A 26,974-nucleotide genomic window follows, 5' to 3' on the forward strand; every position below is an offset into this window, starting at 1 on the left:
CGAATTACTTTGTTTCAAAAAAAATATATAAAATTTAGCTCCAATCTCAAATATATCTCGTATTTGTTTTTCCTATAAAAAGAATTACCAACTTTCGATTTATTGTGAAATCTACCCTAATAGTCCAGTCTTAATTTGACATGGTACTTTCACGTCGATAACAAATTCTTGTCAGCAAAGTGACATGAAAAATTATCTTTAAAATAAAATTGTTCTAAAATATGAAAATTAGATACGATTAACTTCTATTTTTAGATAAAGGCTAATGTTGAGGCTCAAATGGGCGATGCTGACCAAAAGATGCAAGGCAAACAGGTGTGACACGTGTCGGGGGAACGGAACGGCTTTTGTTTTTGTCTGAACGTTGGATGAGACTCGAGGTCATCGTCACTCCTACTCAGCCTCCCATCCAGACGAATTTCTCAAGTTTATCTGGTCGGACGATCCATGGAAATTTCTAGGAAATTCACAAGCGAAGTGTCTCGATCCAGGCACGGGCCAGTGATTTTGTTCTTTTTCTCCAAATCCAAGTCGCGATATTCTGCAACGATTTATGCTTTATTCTCTTTCTGCACAGCAGGATGGCGGAATTTTTTTGATAAAGCCGTAGTTATTGGAGAGAAAAATATTAGCACATGCTCACCATTGATGACGATACGAGATTTGATGATCGATCGCTAGCTACGCTTTTATTCTATGATAAATACGTCATTGTAGAATGAGCGAGTCTATACATGCTGCACCAAATTGATTCAATTTTCAGATTTAATTATCTCGTCGTATTTGTAATTTTTTGTCGTGAAGTTATGTACCTCTTTCTTCTACCAGACACTACGCAATAAACTCCAAATTACGATGCTTCCACAATCGGAGGTTGCTTGAGCAATTGGTTTCGTACCGATTTCTTCCACCACGACTCCACTCGTAAGCATGGACCCTCTTCGCCTTGTTCTCTCGTTCACTCAAAAGTAATAGCGACCGGCTCCTCCTCTGCACAAGCGCGCGTACAGAGTGGCAACTCTTTAAATATCCCAGAAATATGTCATGTCCAAACTTCACGAAGGACTATCAGTCCAAATCACTAAGGTTAATTCTATATATTATGTTTTAACGTGTAAGAACCCACAACATACATGCGAGAAGATTGTTAAGGAATAGGCTATTCAAGAAGATGATTGCGCACTCAATTTTTAATGCCGATTGGAATTCATAATAACAAAGGGTCTGCTAATTATTACCACACAACATTATTATATATCGCATGGAAGTCATCGAAAAGGATTCATATCTCCGTCCAACTTTTTCCTTTCAATGAGAGAATCCATGCCTTAAGGTTAAGGCGCGTTTGGTTCAACATTTGCAAGGGAACTTTAGACCTTCAAAACCCTAATGGGATATTTTGACTGTTTAGCGAACCTTTTTGTGACATCTTTGTCCAAATGCTAGCCTTGATAGGAGCTAAATAGCCTGAATGCCTAAGGTATGTCCTCATCTGCCTTGAACTTTCGGCGCTTTTTTCCTTCCAAAATTACCCACTAACATGTTCATTTTTCGGGTTTCGCCATCATAAGGAACTCGTCCTTATCTCCAAGGTGCATATGTGAGGCGCCCGTTCGTCTTCTCCAAGCCGCGGATTTGGGGGCGCTGATGGTGCTGCCGTGCATTGGTACCAATTCATTAGTCCTTTGGAATTTATCCCTGGAAACCAATTCGCGACGTGATCTCGCACTTATCCTTCGTCCATGCTTCCTCACTAACCTTTAATATATCGATCCCGAATTTATAGGGGAAAAAAAATATTGGCCAAAACGATAAAAATCGACAGCATCACATCTATGGATTTGGAAAACGACAAGCGAAGCGAAGCCCGGTCATTTGAACATGCAGAGACATGTTAGGACCCAAACCAGACAGATCACCGTGCATTCGATTGGGGAGCGAAGAGACGATCATCGTCGTCGAAACGCTGCAATTATTTGGTAGAGCCACCAAGTTCAGATAAAAGAGAAAAAGGTCACATTATACCCCGCGGGTCTTCTTGACCCACTAAAAGGATTTGATGTGAAGGAGCAATGCAATCAACATGCCTTGACTTTCGCGTCATGTTTTTTTCCCCTTCCATGTCATATGATGGCCAACAGATCTTAGCAAGACGGTTTCTCTTGCTTGCGCCATTAGGATTTCAGGGTTGAGAGACGGATAAATTCATATCCAGAAGGATAACATAGGCTCGAATTGGACATTATCAGATGCGGATTAGAGGAGTTTGGTCCGGTAGGATCTCGGTCACATTGTACCTATATCGTGCCGTGACAGGGCTGCGGGGTGCTGTAAATTACGTGTTTGATGATGTATGCTTTAGGGCCGCGGCACCTTGGAATCGGGCGGCTCAATTTACCAAAAGTTGCAAAAAGACAGTGTAACTGCAGAGGTGCCCATTGCTACAGCGGTTTAAGATGTTGTAAATTTTCTTACAATCGAATCACTTTATAAGAACAATAACCTAAAATAGGGAGGGAATGTCGAATCAATATCAGACCTGTGATATGAATGCCAATCTGATCTTGAACTTCTTAATCTTGCCAAATTAGTCTCGAACCTCTACACGTCTCTTCTTTCCCTTTGTGCGGAAGTTCTCTTACCCCGAAGGTAAAGGGATAAGATTGATTAAGGGAGGGGGGGAAATCAAAAGGAACAAGGAGAAGGGGCCAGACTATCTAAAGGGGATGCATTTATACACTGGTATTCAAAATGGGAGTTACTCAATGAAATAATGACCCTAAAGAAGGTACCTTGCATGTGGGTGGGACTCCTACTTCACAGGCTTTGGTTTTGGTATTCATGAGAATGAAAATGAATCATCACTTCGAAGAAAAGGAAGTTTCCTTCCTTTACATCTTTTATACATAGATGGGCCTTCCCCTCCCCTTTTTTTTTTTTTTTTTGGTTGGGGGGTGGTGGTTTCAAAAGAGATAGGGTTATTAACATGCTTTTACTATATGTATGAATTGCAAGGGAGAGCGGTGACATGTGGCCAGAAATCACCGACGTGCATGTTGGCCTTCTTACTAGCACGATTAGTGCTAATATGGACAATTTTTCATAATATCTTTAATATTTTTTAATTAATATATATTTTTTATTTTCTTTGTTTTTCTTGTTAAAGTGGTCAGCAAGGGACGCGGGGCCCTCATCGGCCACAGTAAATAATAATTGAAGAAGAAAAGAGAATGAAAGAAAAAGAAAAAAATATGAAAAATATTAAAATACTATTAAGAAATGTACACGTCGGTGCCGATCGTGCTAGTAGGCGTGCCGGCACCCATGGCGGCAGTTTTTGGTCAAAATTAGCCGAATGGGCTCAACCGACAAATATTAAAATACTATTAAGAAATGTACACGTCGGCGCCGATCGTGCTAGTAGGAAGGCCGGCGTCCATGGTAGCGGTTTTTGGCCAAAATTAGCCGAATGAGCTCAACCGACAAATATTAAAATACTATTAAGAAGTGTACACGTTAGCGCCGATTGTGCTAGTAGGAAGGCCGACGTCCATGGCAGCGGTTTTTGGTCAAAATTAGCCGAATGAGCTCAACTGACAAAACATGAAAATGTTTTACGATTCAATTGGCGAAATTAAAATATTTAGGATTGAATTGGCGGAAGTACAACGGATCTAAGACTTTTTGGATAATTTCCCCGGTTTCACGTTGCTGACTAACAGGAACGCAAAAGAACATAATTATAATCTGCAATTGGATGGCTCCAGTGCCATTAACTAGCAATTTATCGAGGAGGAAAGGTGGATGAAAGTAGGTACAAAGTGCACAAAACGTCAACCTATTGGCTCAACCAACATTTCATACAAGAAAGACGGTTTAACATATTGATAGGTGGCACCACCCACACCCTATTTTGTGCTGAAAAAATAGCAGCGGAAACTTAGGAAAGTAAAAAAAAAAAAAAAAGCATATGGACTCATTATATCCAGATAATATTTTTTTTGACGAAAATGCCTCTTTCGTTTCGGGACGGTGAAGTAAGAAAACTGAATTTCCAAAAATAATTGGCCGACAGAGTGGTTGCTTTTAGGAAATTTTTTTTATGAATTATTCACTTCTCACGAAATAAACGGAACATATAGGTGCGTTTGTTTGGTGAAAAAGCTCCAAAAATGAACTGATTGAGTTGATCGGAAAAATTCATCGGTAGAAATATTTTTCTTAGAAATAACAATTTATGAAAAAATATTTTTGTGAGCGATAAAAATATTTTTGATTCGTTTATATTTTTAACTAATACAAACGATAATTTTTCAAAAAATATTTTTAAAATTTTTAATGTTGATCGGTCATCAGATATCTACAAAAAGCACTATCATTTCTTCTTAACTACGGACCGCTCATCGCTAGCACGAGGGGCCCACGACGTGATCTCACTTACCCCCTCGACCAGGAGGGCAGAGACGACGGCGTTTTTACTCCCGTGGTGAGGAAAGGGACGCCGTTCGCTGCCCACTTCGTTACGTTTAAGAATGCGGAGGGAGGTTTCGTAACTGGGCTCGACGCGGGACACGTGGCAGGCCGCAGTGGCCCCCGTGAGGGACACGTGGCAGGCCGCAGTGGCCCCCGTGAGGTGATATTATAGACGTTAGTGTTACGGCAAAATTTAAGGGGAACGGTGACGTGTCCCCTTCCATTTAATATTTCCAAATCGCCGCTCATCTCTCCTTCTCCCTCTCCCTCTCTCTCTCTCTAAAAACCTTCTTCAAAGTTTTCGTTGCCCATTTTGACATCTCTCCCCTCCCTCTCTCTCTCTCTCTCTCTCTCTCTCTCTCTCCCCGTAGCTTTCTGCCCGGCTTAGGGTTTTCGTTTCTTTGCTTCGAATTCAAAGAAGAGAGAGCTCGGAAGGTACAGATTTTCCTATTTGCTCCAAAATGTGTGTAGTTTTTGCAGAATTTGTTCTGTTTATGAATTCGGGGATATATGTCGTTGGGTGGGTTTTTCTTTTCTCTTTTTTAACCAGTGAGGAAGCTCCGATCCGTTTTCGTGATTTGGAGACCCTTTTTTGATGTCGGTTTGATGATAATAGCTTGTTTCCTCATAGGTTCTTGATTATGAGATAGAGAAGCGGGGCGGGGGGAGGAAAAGTGATGGACTTGATCTGTTTTCGTCTGTTGATTTGGGATTTCTGGATTGTTATGAGGTTAGGAAACTCGAGATGCCTTGGTGTCGAGCTCTTTCGATGGGCCTGATCTTTTTCAAGGCTTTCTCCCTGCTAGATTTGCGAATTTGGGACAAATCTGGGCTTCCGAGGTTCGATTTATTGTTCTTAGAATTATTGTCCTGTAGCAGCATAGTATATCGGAGTTAAGTTTCCCATGGTCTGGATTTTGAGTGGTTATTTTGATTCTCTTTGGTCCATTCTTCTTTGGGGTGTTGAAGGAGGGATTTTCCTTTTTTATTTTAGTTTTGTTGTGTTCTGTGAATCTTTTACTCAAGTTGTGCAAGCACTTGTAACATAGGATTGCTTGTAGAATGTCAAACTGAACAATTAATGCCGTACGGAAAGATAATTATTACCTCTGATGATTAAAAAGTGTGCATGTATCTCCAGCTCGAGGACTGCATCTAATCTCCTCTGGCGTTTGTACAGTGAAGTTTGTTGATCGTCTGGTCTCTGATGGTCTTCATGACAAGTTGTAGACGATAAGGAGCTCTAATCTGGGATGCAATCACCTTATTCTGAAGGAATCCTCTGCTGGGATATAATTCCCCAATTCGTGCGCTTTTTATGCATTTGCAGCAGATGGGTTGAAGGGTCTGATTTTTAGTTAGGAAGATGGCTATTGCGGGTCTGCACAATGTTCCAGTGCTTGATTCTTCTTTCCTCAGAGATTCTCAATCTCCAGCATCTAGGGGACAGGTTGACCATGGGATGTCAGGAACTCGGGCGTCCTCCATCCTGCAAATGTGGCGGGAGCTCGAGGATGAACATGCAGTGAGTCGTCAAGAGAGAATCGGTGAAGGATTGATACATGAAGCAAGTGATATTTTGACTAATGATCTCTCAAGTATCAATAGTTTTGAAAGTCACATTGAAGAAGGTGAGAGTGATGTGGCTGAGAATGGGAATGAGTCTGGAACATGGTCTGACAGTCAAGCTGCGTCACAAAGTGAGACTTTGGAAAACAACAATCTCAGCCCGGAGCATTCTTCTGATTTTGGAGAATCCGAAAGAGAAAGAGTGAGGAAAATATTTCGTGAATGGATGAACAGTGGTGTTAGAGAGTGCGCATCCAATATTTCTCACATTACCGATCATCCAAGGGCACAATGGCTTGGGGAAACTGAGCAGGAGAGGGTTAGAATAATAAGGGAGTGGGTACAGATAAATAGTCAGAGAGGTCCTTGTGGTGACAGCAGAGAAGAACAGGCCGCTGAAATTGGTGCTCAAATTGAACGAGCGCGTGATGGCTTGCTTGTGAATGAAAGTGAAGTCCGAGTTGACAATGTCAGGCGAGGCATTCGCAGGGTATGTGGCAGGCAGGTTCTGCTTGACATGTTGAAGAAATCAGAGATAGAAAGGCAAAGAGAGATCCAGGGGTTACTGCAGCAGCAGCCGGTTTCGCAATTTGCTCATCGCAACCGCATTCAGGTGCATATAGTGTATCTCTGTTGGAAGTTTTGCTCTTAATATCTTAGTTTCTAGATGTCAATATCGACGCTTTGCATTTTTCCATTCATGAGTTTTGAATTGATAACATAGTGGTACAGATTGGAAATTGCACTCATTAGTTATTCCTTTGCTGGAGCATTAGCTGTTGCTTTTCAACCTTTTTGATGAGCGAGAACTTGTTTATTATATGTAGACAGGACTAACAATGCCTTGTTTGATTGATCTACTCTGTTTTCTGAGTCTACGAAGCTTGGTGAAGCAAATAAGCACCCATGTCTTACTCTTGCTCTTCTTTTTTGCATTCATTGCATTCTTCCCATGTCAAAACTGTGGAAGTAGAAAATCTGAACCTTGTTGCATAGCTGGCGTTTTTCTGAGATTAACTGACGTACTGTGTGGTCATGTGTAGTCATTGCTTAGGGGTAGATTTTTGCAAAATGGGAGGAGAGTGAATGAAGGAACCAGTTCCCTGGCAGCTAGCGAACTAGGATTATTAAGGAAAAGACAGACGGTTTCTGGTCTCAGGTATGTTGCCTTGTCTTGAGTGCTTTATGAACTTTAGATTTATGTCCCTTGAACTTGGAGCCAGTAATTAAATAGTTTGAACATTCCCAATTCTTATTCCTGGTATATTTCCCCTCATTTATGAATCAGGGAAGGATTTCTTTCCAGATTGGACAACTCTGTCAGTGGTGAAGTGAGCACCGACTTTGATAGCTCTTCTAGCAGTGAAATCAATGATAATCAGCACGGGCATGGTGGCCCAAATAATTTGCCCCTGGTCGTGGATGATAATCTTGAAGGAGCTGGGCCTTCTGATGCTGAAAGAAACAGTCATGAGTTGTCACATGGTAGAGATAATTCAGGATCCATTAATCAAGAAATTGGATCTGTGGATGTTGCTGAAGAAGGGCAGGTTGAAGTGCTTGCAAATGTGTCACAAGACAGGCAACAGCCAGTTGTTGCTCAATTGACTGATGTGGGTGGTGGTCAGGCAGATAGTTACTTGCATGAAAGTGGTGATCGGTCACCCAATGAAATTGGGCAAATCCCAAACTGTGCTTCTTCACATCAGATAGGTGGATTAGAACGTACCATTGGTGATGAGGCTGGATCCATTGCTAACACTGAAGAAAGGCCAGAGGCAGGACTTGTAAATGAGTTCAGGGATAGTCAAATGTCAGTCATTGCTGGATCAACTGATATGGTTTTTGGAGAGGTCAATGAAAGTAGTGATGGATCATCTACAGATTTGCAGATTGAATCTGAAGAACCTACTCCTTTGGATCAAGTAAGCGAAATACTCTATTGTCCTTCTGAGACGCTTAGAGGGGGAAACTCTGTCCATACTTCATTGGAACAGACAAGTTCTTTTGATGAAAATGCTGCTGAAAATGTAAGATGGCGAGTTTCAGCCGTCCAAGTTCAAGATTGGCGAGAAAGCCGCTCGGGAAATGAAGGGAGGGATCTCCATGAAGCAGGTGCCCAATCTAATGGACAAATTGGCAGTGTTGGTGAGGTTTTTGATGAATCTAGTGAATGGTTGCAAGACCAAGATGCAAATGAAGACATGGAAGGTAGTCCTCAAATGGAGTTTGGGGTTGGAAATGGGATGGATAGTGTCCAAGAGGATGGGCAGAGTTGGTCTGAAGGTCATTCTGAGCGGGGAGATGTTTCCAGTGGTAGAGTTGGCACATTTTATGTACCGGATGATGATAATGTGTATAGCACAGAACTCAGGGAACTTGTGAGTAGGTAAGAATTTTCTTTAACAGTAGTTTTGTGTTTTCTTGGCACTTATAGTGGGAATTAAAAGATGACAGAAATTATGATGGTGCGCAGGAGGAGTGTTTCTAATCTTCTTCACAGTAGATTTCGTGAGAGTCTTGACCAACTGATACAATCATATGTCGAAAGGCAAGGTCAAGCTTCTGCAGATTGGGAGTTGCATGGTACATCTCCTACTCCTGCAACTGCAGAGGAGGAGTTGGAGCAGATTAGTAGAGAAAATGATGCTCAGATGGATGCTGTTGAGAACCCCTCATTTTCCCTACCACCATTTCCACCGCCCTCAATTCAGTCACGCTGGGATGAGGACTTGCACCGTGATGGTTGGCCACAGCATGACATTCATCAAAATCTGGGAGTTGTATGTTGTTTTTCTGATTCAATCTTGGAACTTTCATTTTTTTAATGTCATTGACATAAACACAATTTCTCTGTTAGGTCTAGCTGTATCCTCCTGTTTGTTTTTTATTTTTATTTTTTTTATGTTTATATATTTTTAATGTTCAGAGCAGATAATACATGACCTTGCATGGTTTCCAGTTCTACATTACTACATTGTGTTGGTTTTATTGCATTTCTTAGATGCGGAGAGGGTTTCCACCCTTGGCTCTGGAAATGCAAAATAGTTGGCCTGGACAAGATTTGTCGTAAGGCCGGATCAGGATCTTCACAAAACTTTCAAATTTCTCTATACCTGAACGTTTAGTGAAAACTGAAAACTTGTTTATCATTTCTTTTTTACAAACTTTGATGATAAGCTCATGTTTTAGAAAAGAGGAGGTGCCTTCTAATTTTGAGAATTGCTACTTAAAAATAAACGTCAATTTTTTTCTTGTTGAAGTTTGAGCATTTTTATTCTGTTGCTCTTCTTCATTTTCAATGGATATATGGATGTTTGAGCTGTTGTGTCGTGATATTTCAGATTAGTTGCACCTTTTAGCATTCTCTAAATTTGTGGACTTGTGGCAGGAATGGGACATCATTAATGATTTGAGGGTGGACATGGCTCGGCTTCAGCAGCGGATGAATAATATGCAGAGGATGCTTGAGGCTTGCATGGACATGCAACTCGAGTTGCAACGTTCAATTAAGCAAGAAGTGTCAGCCGCACTAAATCGCCCAGCTGGCTCTCAAGGTTTGCATTTTCTGAGATCACAGTTGCTCAGATATTTGGTGTTTTCCCTCCACCAAATCTTTTTCAGCATATGAAACAGGAGGTTCCTTCTTTTCTTCATAGGTTTATATTCTTGAGGTAGATACTGTGTTGTCCTTAAATGCTTTAGAAGCCGATAGGCCTATTTGGCCTGCAAATTGGGACATTTTCCATCTTCATCTTCAATGGTCAAGCAATTCTCATGTCATTTTGTCTGTTGCAGGTGCATGTGAAGGCAGTCTCGTGGATGACGAATCTAGGTGGGATTCTGTGAGAAAAGGAATTTGCTGCATATGTCACAACAACAACATTGATTCTTTATTGTACAGGTGGCCACCTAAGTCTGATCTTCCCCATGCAGATTTGGGGCAATCTCACCATCAATAAATTGGATGATTTGAGCTCATTTTTCCCCCAATCCCCTGTTACTTTGCTTATTTAAATGCTGTGTTGCAGATGCGGTCACATGTGCACGTGCTCCAAATGTGCGAATGACTTAGTTCAGTGTCAGGGGAAGTGCCCAATGTGCCGGGCACCCGTTGTTGAGGTTATACGTGCTTATTTTATTTCATAGCTGCAAGGCGAGGAAGGCAGATAATCACATTACCGACAACGACAATCCTTGCGCCCGCTCAAGACTCTCCTTCAGGTATTTGTTCTTTCAGAGGCTCTTGTGCACCATCTCTACAAGAATCAATGATTGTGTAAATTGCACTGAAAGAGTTCACCCGTAAATCGAAATGCCAAGCAAGAATGTTTTGATGAGTCGGGCAAGACGGTGGTACCTGGGACGGTGGTTGTGAAAAAGTCTGTCTCATTCATGGTGGCAAATTGAATCTAGTTCTGGCTACATTCATATTTCTCAGAGTTGAATCAGATTCGTGGTGATTCTGTCATCCTGTGCAGGTTTTCGAGAACCGAGGTTGATGCTTGACAGACAGGTGAGGGCTGTGATAGGCTGGGAGTTCAATAATGTCTTCTTTAGCTTCACACTTTATCTCTATCGATGCCACTAACGGTTGGGTTCAGTACAGAGAGCCCCCAAAAAAAAAAAAAAATTATCAAAGAGATTGGTTATAGTCTGTAAGAAGGTGGAGTGTGCAAGCATCGATCCCCAAATAATCATAGAATTGAATTTGCCCCTCACTCTTTGAAGCTATTCTTTTGGACATTATTTGACTTTGTCACGAAACGATGTATTATATTTAACTTATGAGGGTGTTGACAAGATCAATAGTTGCTTTGCCTTCATCTTTCTTTGGTCCATCAATAGTTCGGATTGTCCACGCCAATCCCGTCCCGTGCCGGTTTGTAGATCCTGGAGATGGCTGCGTAGCCCGCTATGGCCTGAACGAGCCCTCAACTCATTGCCTTTGTGCGCTTGGCTAGGGCTGTTGGGGCATGCCCAGGCCCCGCTCGCTCGTGATCAGGTCTACTAGCTGTACTCAAGCTGAAAAGGTCTCTGAAATTGGGCAATTCATGTGTTGCGACTTGCGCAGATGTCATTAATATGAGACGCTATCGTCAAGAATTTTATTTTGACGAATTCATTCAAGTATAGTTGTGCTAATGTAGAGACCGATGAGTGTATAATCCAAGTATGCAAAAATTCTACAACCAGTTTTACATTTCCTCTACAGTATCTGTACATCCACACGTGCGAGAAACACCTGTACGGCCCCACACCTGCCAACCCTCAACCCACCCACCTTCAGAAAGTCATGGTCCTCTGCAAGGAACGCCCCTCCCCTGAGCTCGACCAACTACTGCTCCTCCGCACGCTCAATCCTTCCCCTCCACCGTCCCTGATCTCCAGACACGTGTCGGCGCTCGCCACCGTCGATCTACCCTCGCGCGCCTCTGTGCTCTGCGCCGCACTCGACCCTTCTGCCCCAGCGGCTTTCGCCCTCCCCGTCGCTCCCGTCAACCGGGCGTCCCTGCAAACGGGGCACGACGGGTGGGCGCAGAGCCACCGGTCTATGCACTCCGCGTGGAACACGTGCGAGCACCACGGGATGGCCTTCACCACCTCCTCCGCCTCGAAGTCTCTGAGGCACACGGCGCAATCCGCCTGGTACTTCGCGACCTCCTCGCCGTAGGCGAACGCCGGCAGTGACCGGATGACGACAGGGTCGAGGCCCTTGCGCCCCGCCGAGCACGACGGGCGTTCCCGCGGCCCCCGGGGATAGTACGGTGGGCTTGGCCCAGCCGGGTCGCGGCGGAGGCGGCGGCGGCGGGAGGCTACGGCGGCTTCGGAGCCCACGGCTAAGCGGCGGATGTAGAGGGAGAAGAAGCCCATGAAGAATATGGCGGTGAGGAGGACGAGGACGGTGAGGCCGACGGAGGAGTCGAAGGGGGCGTGCGTTAGGGGCGGCAGCAGGGGTTTGATGGTGGATGCTGAGGGTGGCGCCGCGGCGGAGGTGGAGGGGGGTTGGAGGAGGGGTGGCGGGTCGTCTTCGTAGGGGAGGCGGAGGAGCTTGCGGAAGTGGGGCTCCATCTGGTGATTATTAGCGTCTGGTGATGAAGGTGGGAATGATTAGTAAGTTTGAGGAAGGAGTCAGTCAGGAGATGGAGGAGGGAAGGCGAAAGAGCTTTCTAGAGAGAGTGAGTGAGAAGAGTTTGATGAAGTTCCTACCATTTCTGCAGAAACGAGAGTTGTCGAAAGTTGAATTATTGGAAAGGGACAAGAAAACAGTACCGCTATTGAAGAGTGGCGGTACTGTTGAAATTAGTTCAAGTTACTATTGCCGTCAAAGGTCTCAAGAGCTCGAGCTCGAGCTCTTTATCAAGCTCGTCAACTTGACTGCTTTGCAAATCTAAACGGCCTTCGATCCATTTTCTCAAAATCATCTAGTGTTGATTTAAGTCGTGGCATTCAAGTAAACTAACAATGACCATCCGGTGGTCATCGCATCTGTTCGAGTGGAATGTAATAAAGAGATGTGATATTTAACCGAGCTCGAGTTTATTTCGAGCACCAAGTACGCGAGGGTAGAGTCGAGTCGAGTCGGAGTTTGAGATTGACATGGATCTCGTCCAACCTACGTCAAGAAGGGCAATTTGAGCTGTAAGGAGAATTCTTTTCATCTAAATTGAAGCTGGTCTGATGAGAAGATGGCAAAGCCCTTCTAGTTTGATCCGGCAGAACGTGAATCCGTCCACAATCTCCGACGCCCTCGTCACAAAAACTTACTTTTGAAAGACTGAACACAAAGCGGTGGAGTGGAGTTTCCGAGGCAGGTGGGGTTGCCGAGAGAGACTCGGCATTGGACCCCATCGGCGGTCCGTCGGTTCTCGAAGGTGGCGCCAAACCCTCTGTCTGAGCCAGTGTGTCTCTGTTCCAGAAACCTTCATGTCCCATCCAGGTATCTGGTCGAAGGAGGATAGCCATCAATGCATCCTTGAACTTGTTAGAAATGCTTTCTTTGCGTCAATCAAGGAAAAGAGGAAACACCGAATTACAAGAATATCTGAGGCTTTTTAAGGATCCGCATGACCACTATTCCCTTTCCAAACTCTATTTTTATTTTTATTTTTTGAACGAATTTCTAAGTAAAAATACGTATTTGGCAATGACACAAAATTTTTATTCATAAAATAGAAATTTATTTAATAACAATATAAACCTCATACGGTTGGCCGATCGGAGGACCGGAGATCGGCGGAGCTTGTGAGCGACGGCTAGGGACCGGAGATCGACAAACGGCGACTCACATTTAGCGGCGGACGAACGGTGATAGGCGGCCAACCGTAGGAATACGAGAGAGATGACTGGCGGCGGATAGCGACCATCATATGGAAATTGAAGGCCGCGATCGGAGATTGGCGATGGCGACCGGTGGAGAGGGAGACTGCATGTGAGAAAGTGAGACTGCACGTGAGAGAGAGGGAGTGAGCAATGAGAAAAATTCTTATTTCTATTCTAAATCTATTTTTGGACAAAAAATTTGTTTTGAAAATAGAAAAATGAAATTGTATTACCAAATAGATTTTTGTTCAAAACTTGTTCTCTGGAACAGAAAAATAGAATAATAGGAAAATAAAATTGATTTCATGTGCGCCCTTAATGCTCGATTCATCCTTTTTGGATGAGGCAACATTTTGTTGCACACGTCTATTATATTATTTAATAGACGCACTTAATATTGTAAACTTATTATATTATTTAATTTAAAATCTTTTGCATTTGTATCAATAGATTTATTTGACCAATTTGATCCGAAATCGCTGGGGTGGATCGATGGCACTGAAGTGGCACGTTGTTGACAATTTTTTTTCAAAGAATTGAATTTATTATTACTTTTTATATCTTTTTTTCCCTTTCATTTTGATCTAAGAGCTCTAGGCAACAGTCGCCAGCGGCCAACAGGGGCTTGCTGGATTTGCCTAGTGGTTGGCGAGGAAAAAAAAGGAAAGAAAGAAAAGAAAAATAAAAAAAGTAAAAAGAAAAAAACCAAAAAATTATTAATATATTATTAAAAAATATTCATGTTAACACCGACGTCCATGCCAGTGTTTTAGGGCAAAACTTAGATGGATAGATTGAATTCACACAAATACAAATGGATTTATGATTAAACTAGTCCAATTGAAAGGTTTATGACTAAATTTGTATTAGGAGTGAGCAAAAAAATAGGGATTCACCCGAACCGAACCAAATCGTACTCAACTGGCTGGTTTTGGATGGTTCCCATTGGGTGCCGGTCCTGTTCTCAATTCCAATTTGCTGAAACTAGCGGGTACTGGTTCGGTTCCCAATTCCAAGAAAGAACCACCCATCCTCACCAACCGGACCAGAGTTATTTATATAATGTATATGTTTTTTTTATTCAAACTCTCTCTCTCAAAAAACAAAAAAAAAAAGTTGCTTCTGATTCCAATAGTACAGCGGTGGAGACTAGGAATCGGATTCACGTGTCCATACTGGATTCTCGTGACGAAGTAGTTGAGCTTGTGCTTAGTGTCTGGGGTTGCATGAGTTGAACTTAAATAACTTGGAAAGATTTCTAAAAGGTTTTCATCTTTCTTTTTCCCCCCTTTTGCGTGCTACTCTCTAGCTTTTGATGAAGTGTGACGTATTTCAGTATCCTTTTGCTTCATCAATCTTCCGATGTTCATTGTAGTAAACGTGATTTCTTTTTTTATATGTGCTCATCTAAGAAATCAGCAAGTGCACCAATGCTCAAGTCCGTCTCTTTATTTCATGGGAAATTGGGAATGGTTTCATTGGTTCGCTCGTGTACAAGCTTTTTTAGTTGATGTTAGTGCTCAGTAGAGCTGGTTTCATGGACCCAACCAAAAACTGGATCGAACCGGTGGTTCAATTCTCGAGTAGGTTAGTAGAACGAGCAGGTGGTTCACGATTTTCATTTTGCGAAACCATTCCCTAGCTGCTAGTTCTCGGTTTTAGGGTGGGAACCACCTATGTTGGAATCAATCACCCCTAATTTGTATAAATGCAATTTTTCTAAGACTTTTTTGGTACTTTTCCATTGTATTGTATCGGCTAACTACCGAATAGGTGTATAATCGAGCCAAGTCGAGTCAATACAATGCCAAACTCAAGCTCGACTCGGGTCACACATGCAACACATGCAGCGCTTTAAAGCGAACATGAATTGCATCAAGTCTTTGTGCTCGAGCTCGAGTTTAATAAATTCAACTGTTATTTAAGTTTAAGGACTTTGTGTTCGTTTTTCGTAGTTAATAATATTTTAAAAAATGATACAAATGGTCCATAAACTTTGATTCAATATGCAGTGTGGTCCCTCAATTTTAATTTGGCCAATATGATCCATGAACTTTAACCCAATGTGTAATGTGGTCCCTAAAATTTTAATTTGTTCAATGTCATCTCCAAACTTTTGTGACATGTTCAATTTAGTCCCTGAAATATAAAATAAAAATAAAAATCCAATGTCATCCCTAAACTTGATTAATGGAAATACTATATTGAATATCTTCCCATAGTTTAGGGACTAAGTTCAACATGTTCCAAAAGTTCGGTGACCATATTGATCAAATTAAAAGTTTAGGGATCACGTTGCACATTGGATCAAAGTTGATGGGCTATTTGTGTCACTATCCCATAATTTTTCTCAAAAAATGGGTACTGGATGAAGTTGATTAGACTTACAAGCTTGTCGAGACGAGCACTTAGGTTGTGTTTGTCGTTCGGATTTCTAGTCAGAATATGATTTAATAGGATAGGATACGAAATCCAAGAAATTTGTTATATCCTATCTACTGTTTGGTGAACTACGGATTTGAAGTCAAATAAGTAGAGGCAAGGCGCGGCTAAGATCGACTTTATTTTGCTAAAACATTAAGATTCTTTAGAAATTATTCAATGATCCTAGTAGAGGTTTGTGCCATTGAATTCGGGCATAACATTGACAAAGCAAACCCCGTAGAATTGAGAGTCTTGATTTGGAGTGGAATCCTTTGAGAATGACCCGCTAGCCTTGCTCGTTGTTTTGTCAAGTAAGTAAAAAAGTGCCGAATAATCTAACTATTCGGTCACTTTTTGCAAGTTGAAGATACGCTCATGTAGGTTGTCCAAGAGAGCTCTTTGAAAGCTGATAATCAAACTTGACTTCATAACATGTTTAGACCCCTTTCAAATGTTGAAAAGGTTCAAAAGGTTAAAGAACGAGAAACGTGATCTCTTATCACACCAAACAATTGATTAAAGAATAAGATCGTGGAGATACTCAATTTTGCGGTCGGAGACCCCAGCCTGGCATCCTTGGAGATGCGGTCACACTTGACAGTCATTGCCGTCGGAGAGGCGGCCCCCTCTCTAGCCCGAAGGGGAGGCGGTGGTTGTGGGAAAAATATGATTCTCCTTAAGTGTACTTTCTTTCCATTTTTGGTTCATTATGTTATGTTACATTTGATTTTTAGACTGAACGTGAAGAACCCCTATATTAGTCTCTTACATCCTAGCCATAAAAGATGTCCAGGCAACAAAATGTTCTAGTTTGGATCGAATTTTCTGAGTCAAGCTGATCCGAATATTTGATGGGATTTGATAAAAAAGTGAAGTCAGATTGTTGGTGAAACGTATTAAGAATATTATCAATTTGATAAAGGAAAGGAGTAATTACACTCGAACTAAGCGGAAAAAAAAAATCGACGTACGGTATGTGGCATAACCGACATTATTTCATGAATGGTCATATAAGATAAAAGGGGCTCGTCCCTTGCATTCAGAGAGGTACGGTGTTGCTTGCCTAGCCGCTAAGGCCCTCCGCAAGTTGAGGAGCGTGGTGATAACTGGGGTTAGCTTCTTACTTAGCTTCACTAAGCTGTTGAAGTTAAGATGTCCCAAACAAATATGTAGTACAATTATTAGACTCCGTACCTATTTGATTTGCCTTAGCCTCCATAGACTTTCCCTCGAATGGTCTTTCGACCTTCATTTGATTTCAACGGTCGGCATAGATCTCATGACACCCTTCCCCCTACTACTACGAAGAAAGCCCTGCCCTTTTCCTTCGCTACTAGAAGAGTAAGCAATTTCTATTGGCGGTAGACCTCAAGACGAAATGATCGTGTCATATGCATCGTCCATCAACGATAGTTCACTAATGTCTATTGATTTAGACTCCTTCCCTCATTCCAAAAGATCGAGAGGAGCCCGTAAGCCCCCAAAACCGAGGATGAAAACGGAAGCCTTTTCTGATCATACAAAGTGCATCTCTTACAATAAGTTGAGGGATATATAAACTAACCCCCATCTCTGTCCTGACATTTCAACTATATCACAAGCAAAACTTGTTATTCTTTCGACCAAGGATAAACTTCTTTCATTCAATCACCCGTGGTCTTCGAGCGAGATTACGCCCTACATAACTACATTCATCTAATTACGGGTGGACAATCAAAAGTCAAAACTAATATTGAATAAAACTTTGAATTAAATGGGACTTAAGCTTAAAAAGCGAACACGCAAGTTTCAAGAGAAGCCATTTACACCGCATAAACATAAACAAGACCGAAAAATTTTGACGAAAAAGAAAAGACCTAACTCTCTATTACACAGACTAAAAAATGAGTTAAGGGGCCCACCCACGAAAAATAAAAGCGCAGAAATCATGAACATAAAATACAAAATCACCATCACCAAAAAGTAATTAAAAAAGAAAGAAAGAAAGAAAGAAAGACTTAGTCAAATGACCGCAGACCAGTACTAAATGAAAACATCCTTAGGAGTTAGGGCTTGGACTTGGCACCACCACCGCCACCGTCGTGCTCCATGTAATTCATCACCGCCTTAGCCCCCTCCGCGATGGCGTGCCGCCCGAGCTCGCCAGGCAGGACCAGCCGGACCGCACCCTGGATGTCCCGCGACGTCAAAGTCTTGATCCCCGCGTAGTTCGACAGCCTCGCTGCCTCGGCGGCCAGCCTCTCGAACATGTCGTTCATGTACGCATTGAGCACTTCCATCGCCGCCGACGATATCCCAAGACCCGGATGCACCTGCTTAAGCACCCGGAACACGTACCTCTTGTACTGCTCCGCCCCGACTCCGTCCCCAACCCTCCGCCTCCGCCTCCGCCGCCCTACTCTTGCCTTCTCGTCCTCTTCTCTGGCTCTCTTTGGCTTCTTCTCTGCCTCGGCGTCTTTCTCCGGGGATCTCTCTTCCTCTGTTCTCTCCGCGGGTCTCTCTCTCTCTGTCGTCCCCTGCGCTTTCTTTCTCTCTCCATCGAGAGCCGGCTCTTCCTTAAGAGTCTCCGCTTCTCTCTCTGCCGCGGCTCGCGGGGTGCCCTCGGGGCTCTGAGTCTCTTCGTCCTCTTCTCGCTCTTCGCGGTCCTCCTCCTTGGCGTCTCGCGTTGTTTTCTGATCGTGGGTCTTGTCTTTTGCCTCCGTCTCCGGTTGTCTCGGCATTCGTGGTGCTTCAGTGACGGTTTCTTGCCGTGGAGGCTGCTCGATGGGGATCTCGACCGTCGCCTGTTCGGCTCCTCCCGGTAATTCGCCTTCCACTGTTACGGTGGTCTTCACGACCTCGCTTTCTGATTCTTCTTGCAGCATCTCGTCGGATTCGGCGCCTAGTTTCTGGTCTTTTGCGACGAGAGCGACTTCGACCGTTTCTTGAACCACCTTCCTCGTCGTCTTGATGACCTTGGCCTTACGCTTCGGAGCCATCAGACCCTATTTGTTCGCGTGCTTTTCTTTCTTCTTACAGTGATCGGAGCGTCTCCCTTTTTCCCTCGCTTCGGAAGCAATTTGAAAATGGTGGAGAAGTGAAGATGGGTGACGGGTTTTTGCAAACGGTTGTCTGAACGGAGGACACGTGGAGGGCACTTGTCGAAGAGCGGGAGCGGCAGAATGACAACGTGGGGTTAAAAGTAAACAGTAAGAGACAGAGGTTGTTTCTGGATAAGTTTGGGCCAGGTGACACCTGTGTGCTTCTTATCTTACGATTTTCATCTGCTCTTTTCGCGATTCGTGAAGATAATCGCAGAGAGTGGAAGAGGTCGCCGCTCGAGTAATCGGAAGAATTTTCCAGCATCATCATTAGGATTAGCGGGATTAGGCCAGCTATAGGAAAATGTCCTTGAAAAAATGCAAATATTTTCAAGTTAATGGAGATTTTCGAAATGTAAATAATATTTAGTAAAGTATATTTTAAAAATAAATTAAAAAAAACTTTGACGAAAAACAATTTGATAAAAAAAACCATTCATAAATAAATTGATTTTTTAATTACTTTCTTTAAAAGAAGTTCTCTCTTTTTTTTTCCCTTCTTTCTTTTGTAATTTCTTCTCAATCGATAGCCGACCATAGCGGTGGCCGGCGATTAGCCACGAGCCCGCCTTGACATCGCCTCACCCTCGCCGGATTTGGCTAGCTTGAGCCGGATCCACTGAGGCTCACGTCGCGGAGGTTTGCAGTAGTAACAAAGACTCGTCCCAACAATTCCAGACCTCGAGCCCGGTCTTGGTCCTCAAGACCAGCGGCTCCTGCTCGGTCGAGAACAAGCTCGGGCCGCGCAGTCGACATCTAGCGTCGCCGAGATCTTGACGAGATCTAGCAGCTCCTCCTTACATCGCTAAGCTTGTCGACCCACGTGTCATGGCCGATTGTCGGGTGGCCACCTTCGCCGAGGTCTGCGATTGATGGAGGAAGGTGCAGCAGGCGGAGGAAGTATGCAGAGGAAGGAGGAAGAAGGAGGAAGAAGGAGAAAAGAAAAAAAGAAAAGAAAAGGAAAAAAGAAAATAAAGAAGAAAATAAAGAAGAAAATAAAAAGATTAAAGAAATAAAAAATTATAATTACATTCCGGAAATGCAACTTTGCAAAGTACCTCTAGAGTTACTTTGAGTTAAAGGCTTTTAGGGGCCTTTGGAAATGCAATTGCATTTCTTCAAAGTTGAGCAAAAAACGAATCAAATACTATATTAATTTAGCTAAGGAACTTTAAAGTCCCAAAACCCCTTCCAAATGCTGAACCAAACATGTCCTATGAGATAAAATCTCTAAACTTTAGATGATTGGAGTAGGCCCAATTACTTCAATAGTAAAAGTTAACATATGGCAATGATGTACTACTTCCTCTGCCCAGATACAATCAACTCCAAATCAAATCTAATACCTATTTTAAAGTTTCTTTATGCCTTTTGGCACTTTTAAAACCACAAAAATTGTCCAATGATATATAAGCATATTCTACTTTTGCTAATTCAAACCCAAACATTTAATTGAGTTCACCTGGTTAATTCTGACTAGAAATAGGCGACGTGAAAACCGGTCATTCTACATGGGCGTTGATGTGGAAAATTATATAATGGTAACTTCTTTTTCGAACTTTAATTAATTTTTAATTTTTTCTTTTTTTATTTGATTTTTCTTTTCCTTAACGTGGCCGTCGAAGCCCATCCCGACAGCGTTTGAGGCTCGCCTAGCCTAGATCTAGGCAAGACTACCTTGCCCGTGATGGCTTTGCCTAGTGGACGGCGAGGGCGTAAGGGCCCTCACCGACCATAATGTACGATATTAACAAAAGAAAAGAAAAAATAAATAAACAATAAAAATGTACTAAGAATTCAAAAAAAATATTAAAATATTATTACAGATTATCCATGTCGGTGTCGGCGGTGTTACGTGGGACGGCTAACATCCATGTCAACGATATAACCTTTTATATATACCTTCTCTTGAAAAGTAAAGCAATTGGTTAGTCCCCAAAGATCTCCGAACATTAAGAAGTTCGTTCAAGCCTCTAAGTTTGACCAGTATCTTGTTCCAACCATCGACTATGAATACTTGGTTCCACTTTCTCTTCCAACCGCGGGCAGCAAGCTGAAAAAGCCCTTTCCCCTTTGTCTAATAGTTTTTGTTGGTAAGCTTCATATTTCCAACCTATACAAGGGGCAAGCCAAAACCAAATAAAGGAAGGACGGCCCCACCCTGAAACAAAGGTGTACGTACATAAAATAAATGAGGCCTTACGAATGAACTGCCTTACAACTCCGTGGGGAGGCTTCGGTTTCAAGAAGCTTTTGTCAAGTACCTCCCTAGAATGCATTTCGATCACCATAGGTTTGGTACAAGAGGAATCCTTACCTCTTCTAAGCCGGAACAAGAGAACTCATAACCACTGCTTATGAACATCTCTCCTCAACTGAAGGCGCACCCACTTTGACTATTAGTCTAGTCTCTCTCGGGTGGATAAGAGATGAATGAGGTCTTACGAGTGAAGCGCCTTACGGCTCCATGGGGAGGCTTCGGTTTCAAGAAGTTTTTGTCAAGCACCTCTCTAGAATGCATTCCAATCACCATCCAATTTTTATTTAATGTAAGGATTGTCGGTTCCCTAGTGCACACTCGGACCTTGAAGAATGGAAGCGGCGTGGTTGACTTAGTGAGGAGTCCCGCTATCGAATCCAAGAGGTCGAAGCAAAAAGAGTGCTCGCCGGTCCCACCCCATAGAAAGGGGAAAGGTAGAACCGGATCTCTTCGTTAGCCTATGAATAAGAGAATCTGAGGTGTGTGAAAGCGCTCTTTTAGATGCTCTGACTTTGGATATTGTGAGCTCCAACTTAAGAGCTTCCATGCCTCTTTTTTCTTTTGTGAGCGGTTGACCACCCGTTGTAGATTTCAATCTTCCTTACCATGGGGTGAGGACCTATACCTCACTCTAAGAAGGAGAGCCCCTCGAGCAGATATTATAATCCATAAATTCACTACGAAACAAGGCTGGAAACAAACCCTAAATTGGAGACTTTGGAAAACTACATAAACTTAAACTATCAATCATATTAATATTACATCCATCTCCACATAGAAGTTGTTGCACGGAACAAGCGATTGAACGATAAAATAGACAGAATAAGAAAATAAATCGGACACCGGATGTATGTAGTTCGATCGTAGAGACCTACGTCCACGGGGAGAGCAGCAACGAATTTCACTATAGAACAAGCGATACACGGAGATTACAGACTACACTCAAGTTACTCAAACACTCTCGGTATTTTTCAAGCCTCAATTACATCCAAGAACGCACATAGTGTTTAGTCCCCAATTCCTAATGAAATAATTTCTCAATCTCGTAAATGAATCAAATACAAATTCTTACTACAAGAATTTCTCAGCTAGAATACAAATTCTTCTTGAATGTAATTCACAAAGTAAACTTCACTCGTCGGATGAACGGCGCGAGGACTCACGTACAAGCACTCACCTTGGCGATGCTTCAAGAGCCACCCACAGTTTTTTCAACATTCCGCTCACGAAGCTCCTTCAATCAATATATATTTGCATGCCCAAAGAAGTCCGACTCCAACACGTAAATAGGAAAGTGGTTATCCCCAAGATCCAGTCAAAGTTTGACTTCCTTTTCTTGAGTGCAACTCCAATGCGCACTAGGATATTAAATTTTTATATATTTCCTTTTTCCGATTTGTTTCAAGTCCTTATCCAACAGAATCCCTTTGATTTAAAATCTCAGACTTGGATTTCTTTGGAGGACGCCCGCAAAACATTCCAACTTTTCTTGAGTCGGGTTTTATCTAATGGGCTCAAATTCGAGACGTATTTTCAACAATTTCCACCTTGGCTCGATGTTTGAGCTAAGTCACAATCGCTTCTGTAGAATCCGAACCCCACCGCTACTACTCTCCCAATAGTCCCAATGGGCTCAATCGCCACATATGTTTTTCAAGTCCAAGCTGTACTTGAACTTCGTCGTAACCATGGACCTCATCAAAATACCAGCCGCACATGCACTTTTAATCGCTCCACTAAAACTTTCTGCACAAGCTCCTTAACCATAGATAAAGCAAAACCACCATTACATCCATATCTGTCGGGAGATCGAACACGTACCTTGTCAATATTAGCGATTCAGACAATCGTTGGCTCTACGAGCTCCATCTCGCTTCAACCACCATATGTGTCGATTGCTACGCTAGTATTCGCTACCTCGGGAGTTTCCGGTTGTAACTCCACCTCAAGCTGAACACCGTCCATATCAGTATGAACATTGCTACAATCACTCCTACCCCGAAGTGCTGGAGACTCATCAAAGGTAACTTCTCTACTGCAAATGGGTGAATTTATATTCGAACACCATAACTGATAACCCCACTCACCTCGTGCATAGCCATGGAATATGCACCTTGCCCTCATACCGAGCTTATAATCACTTACTCGATAATAACACGGGCAACCAAACATTCTAAAAATAGAATAATCAGCAACGTTACTTGACCACACTTCTTCGAGAGTCCGATACCCGATCGCGATCGATGAAAATCTGTTCACCAGGTAGCTCACCATATTAAGCGCATCCGCTAGAATTCTCTTAGACATACTAGCACTAGAGAGATTTTATGGGCTGTCTCTAGTAATGTTATGCTCATCAATTCTGCAAACTTGTAGTTTATCGGCACTAGTGCGGTGTTTCACTATGCCATTTGTCATGCAAAATTTATTTACCAGCTTCGAGCAAGGCTCCATGCTACTGTCAGGTTGCACATACTTGATTAACGTACCAGTCTCCATTTCGATCAAAGCTCTCGATCGCATATTCTTGACAGCAACATTAAACTTGTGCCTCGACACGGACATCCGGGTCTTCCTTGAGCAGTCATTAGACTCTTGAACAGATGTCGACGTCTCCAGAGCGAAACCTCTTAATGTCTCGCCTTAAAGTTCATACAGGCCACAATACTTGATTCCTTTCATTATCACAAGAGCACCTCAAACAACCTTCAGAACTCCACCTTGTGAAGAATACCTGCATCCAATCGAATCAAGAGCACCCAAGGAAATTAAGTTCTTTTTCAATTCTAGGACGTGTCTTAATCCAGTTAATGTCATCACAATACCATCGTGCATCCTAATTTTAACATCACCAACACCCACAACATCGCATTCGGTGTTATTCCCCAACTGCACTTTACTACTATCCGTGCACCGATAAGTAGCAAACCAGTTCCTATTTGGTGTAGCATGAAAAGAACACAACCAGAATCCATAATCCATCCGTCAAATGACGAATTTTCAGTGAGAGACAAGACCCTATCGATACCATCAGAATTATCAGCTACAGCTGCAACATCATCTGCAGATTCAACTCTAATTCCCTTGCCCATTTCATTTTTCAGCTTAAAACAATTCCTTCTAAGATGCCATCTCTTGTCACAATTCCAACAGACAACACCACCAGTCCTAAACCGATCGCATCTATTTGAGTTCATACTAAAGCAGTAGATACATATTTGCCGGATTCTCTTCTACGGATGTTCTCACTTAAAATTAAATCTCGAATACCATCGAACGTCAAACTTATTGACCTAGAGGAATTACTAACAACGAATAAAGTAGTACTCCGGCTATCGGGTAATGAGGATAATAAAATCAAAGCACATACCTCATCTTCAAAGTCAATATCAACTGAACTCAATTGACTACCGATCACATTGAATTCATTGATATGATTAGCAACGGACGCACCTTCGCTCATTTTCAAATTAAACAAAAGTCGCATCAAATAAACCTTGTTGATCGCAGATGGCTTCTCATACATATCTGATAGGGCTTTCATCAAACCCGTTGTGGTATTCTCTTTAACGATATTAAGCGCGACGTTATGAACCAATGTTAGTTTGATAACACCCGGCGCTCGTTTATCCAGCAATTCCCAATCAGCTTGCTTCATCATCTCTGGTTTCTCTCCGGACGGGGGCAAGTGCGGCTTCATCTTCCAGAAACCAAAGTCATGTCCCTCAAATCTGTCGATTTTCATTTTTACTTCTTCTATTGCCATCGATTCGCTTCAACTTGATAAGCCTAGCTATGATACCAATTATTGCACGGAACAAGTGATCGAACGATAAAATAGATAGAACAAGAAAATAAATCGGACACCGGATGTACGTGGTTCGGTTGTAAAGACCTACGTCCACGGGGAGAGCATCAACGAATTTCACCATAGAACAAGCGATACACGGAGATTACAAACCACACTCAAGTTACTCAAACACTTTCAGTATTTCCCAAGCCCCAATTACATTCAAGAACGCACACAGTGTTTATCCCCCAATTCCTAACAAAATAATCTCTCAATCTCATAAAGAAATTAAATACAAATTCTTACCACAAGAATTTCTCAGCTAGAACACAAATTCTTCTTGAATGTAATTCGCAAAGTAAACTTCACTCGTCGGATGAACGGCGCGAGGACTCACGTACAAGCACTCCCCTTGGCGATGCTTCAAGAGCCGCCCACAGTTTTTTCAACACTCCACTCACGAAGCTCCCTCAATCACTATATATTTGCATGCCCAAAGAAGACTGACTCCAGCACGTAAATAAGAAAGTGGTTATACCCAAGATCCAGTCAAAGTTTGACTTCCTTTTCTTGAGTGCAACTCCAACACGCACTAGGATATTAAATTTTCATATATTTCCTTTTTCCGATTTGTTTCAAGTCATTATCCAACAGAATCCCTTCGATTTAAAATCTCAGACTTGGATTTCTTCGAAGGACGCCCGCAAAACATTTCGACTTATCTTGAGTCGGGTTTTATTTAATGGGCTCAAATTTGAGACATATTTTCAATAGAAGTGTTGGAAAAGAAAGCTATCCGAGAGGCAGAGGTTGACTATAAACTTCATCTCTCTCTGTACCTCGGGGAGTTTTTTGGGCCAAAATTGGCTGCACGAACTCAATTGGCAAAACAGTAAAATGTTGAGAACTCAACCAAAATTAAAATGTGTAGGACTTGGAAAAAGTGTAATCGATTTAGAAGGCAATTTTTTCTTTAAAACCCAAATGCGCTAATAAATTAAAGACACTTAACATTTAATTTGCACACGAGAGTGTCTCAAAGAACGACAATATATCTTATGATAAACATGTTTGGCCACATTAAAAATATAAAGTTTTGTCACGCATGCTTTCGGGCACTTATAAAATCCATAAAAGCCTAAGATCCCACGGCATGCATGGCTTATTACCTCATCCATTCTCAAGCCGACTAACTTCTCCTCCGAAACCCCAATCCCCTTCACGTTGAGCTTGTTGATCAAAGCAATACTCGAAATAGACGACATCGGTTTCACCGTCAGGTCAATAATCACCGTGTAAGTCACTACGCCTTTCACAATACCTCCGGTAAAATTGCCCAAAAATAAAAAATAAAAAATCCTAGACTTATTACACTGTCTAATTCAATCTTAAAAACCTTCAATTATGCCAATTGAGTAATAAACTGATCGCTCAAAGCTAGAAGATGGCTCGCGGCTCTCACCAGCCGTGTGCGAGGTCGGCGAGAGGCCGCGAGCCTCACCAGCTGCTGGTGGGGGCTTTGTGGCCCTAGCCCAGTAACTGGCGTGGGTCGACAGGTCTCCACCAATGGCTGGAGGCCCCAGTTGGTAATGTAAAGTGTATGTATAACAAGAATGTGCTTTCTTTACTATGCACGTGGAGTTATTATTTCTCAGATTCGAATGACTCGTTAAAGTTGGTACATGTTTCCAACAATACAAAACTGTATTTGGGACGAGACGATTCCACTTCCCTGGATAAGCAATAAGCTCGCATTTAAACCTCTAGATGACGTCCGTTTCGCTGCAAAACTTTGTCTTATGCTCCAGTGTCTCGCGTGTTAGAAATGAGAGATGCACAATTAGCGCACTCGGCTTCTTTTTTTTTTCTTTTTTTTTTTTTTTTTACCGCAGTAAAATTTACCCTTTCGGATCCCGAGTCGATGTAAAAAATCGGCGACTTTCAAAGAGAGGCATGCTTAGGAGGAGTAAGCAAGTAGTGGCCTAAGTGCTAGTCCAACTATTCGCCCGCAAGAAGGTATAGACTACAGTCCAGTCGTCTCGTTAAAAGGAAGAC

At 42.5% G+C, this 26,974-nt stretch overlaps 3 protein-coding genes across 4 annotated transcripts; 1 reads left to right on the top strand and 2 right to left on the bottom strand.

Moving 5' to 3' along the window:
- The first annotated feature begins 4,695 nt into the window (after positions 1 to 4,695).
- On the top strand, positions 4,696 to 10,830 carry LOC115735348. 2 transcript variants are annotated; one of them, XM_030666558.2, is made up of 9 exons: positions 4,696 to 4,908; positions 5,654 to 6,655; positions 7,086 to 7,201; positions 7,331 to 8,431; positions 8,519 to 8,825; positions 9,434 to 9,599; positions 9,841 to 9,946; positions 10,074 to 10,266; positions 10,524 to 10,830. In XM_030666558.2, exons 2-8 carry the CDS (start codon positions 5,840 to 5,842, stop codon positions 10,189 to 10,191), a joined length of 2,730 nt encoding a protein of 909 aa, XP_030522418.1. In that variant the 5' UTR covers positions 4,696 to 4,908; positions 5,654 to 5,839; the 3' UTR covers positions 10,192 to 10,266; positions 10,524 to 10,830. The 2 variants fall into 2 exon arrangements, with proteins under 2 accessions (XP_030522418.1, XP_030522419.1); XM_030666559.2 differs by having other exon boundaries at positions 5,659 to 6,655.
- Positions 10,831 to 11,230: 400 nt separating this feature from the next.
- Positions 11,231 to 12,172, bottom strand: LOC115735349 (RING-H2 finger protein ATL57). The gene has a single exon (XM_030666561.2). It carries the CDS (start codon positions 12,112 to 12,114, stop codon positions 11,329 to 11,331), a length of 786 nt encoding a protein of 261 aa, XP_030522421.1. The 5' UTR covers positions 12,115 to 12,172; the 3' UTR covers positions 11,231 to 11,328.
- Positions 12,173 to 17,549: 5,377 nt separating this feature from the next.
- Positions 17,550 to 18,826, bottom strand: LOC115735462 (histone H2B.2-like). The gene has a single exon (XM_030666706.2). The coding sequence runs from the start codon at positions 18,765 to 18,767 to the stop codon at positions 17,835 to 17,837; it is 933 nt and encodes a 310-aa protein (XP_030522566.1). The 5' UTR covers positions 18,768 to 18,826; the 3' UTR covers positions 17,550 to 17,834.
- Positions 18,827 to 26,974: the final 8,148 nt, after the last annotated feature.

Source organism: Rhodamnia argentea, chromosome 8 (genome assembly GCF_020921035.1).
Source record: "Rhodamnia argentea isolate NSW1041297 chromosome 8, ASM2092103v1, whole genome shotgun sequence".
NCBI classification, from domain to species: domain Eukaryota; kingdom Viridiplantae; phylum Streptophyta; class Magnoliopsida; order Myrtales; family Myrtaceae; genus Rhodamnia; species Rhodamnia argentea.

Bases quoted from the DNA above. Each gene is read 5' to 3' on its own strand.
- LOC115735348 (XM_030666558.2), top strand. From the start codon at position 5,840: ATGGCTATTGCGGGTCTGCACAATGTTCCAGTGCTTGATTCTTCTTTC. The intron at 6,656-7,085 runs GTGCATATAGTG...GGTCATGTGTAG, and splicing joins CTCATCGCAACCGCATTCAG to TCATTGCTTAGGGGTAGATT. The intron at 8,432-8,518 runs GTAAGAATTTTC...GATGGTGCGCAG, and splicing joins CTCAGGGAACTTGTGAGTAG to GAGGAGTGTTTCTAATCTTC.
- LOC115735349 (XM_030666561.2), bottom strand. From the start codon at position 12,114: ATGGAGCCCCACTTCCGCAAGCTCCTCCGCCTCCCCTACGAAGACGAC.
- LOC115735462 (XM_030666706.2), bottom strand. From the start codon at position 18,767: ATGGCTCCGAAGCGTAAGGCCAAGGTCATCAAGACGACGAGGAAGGTG.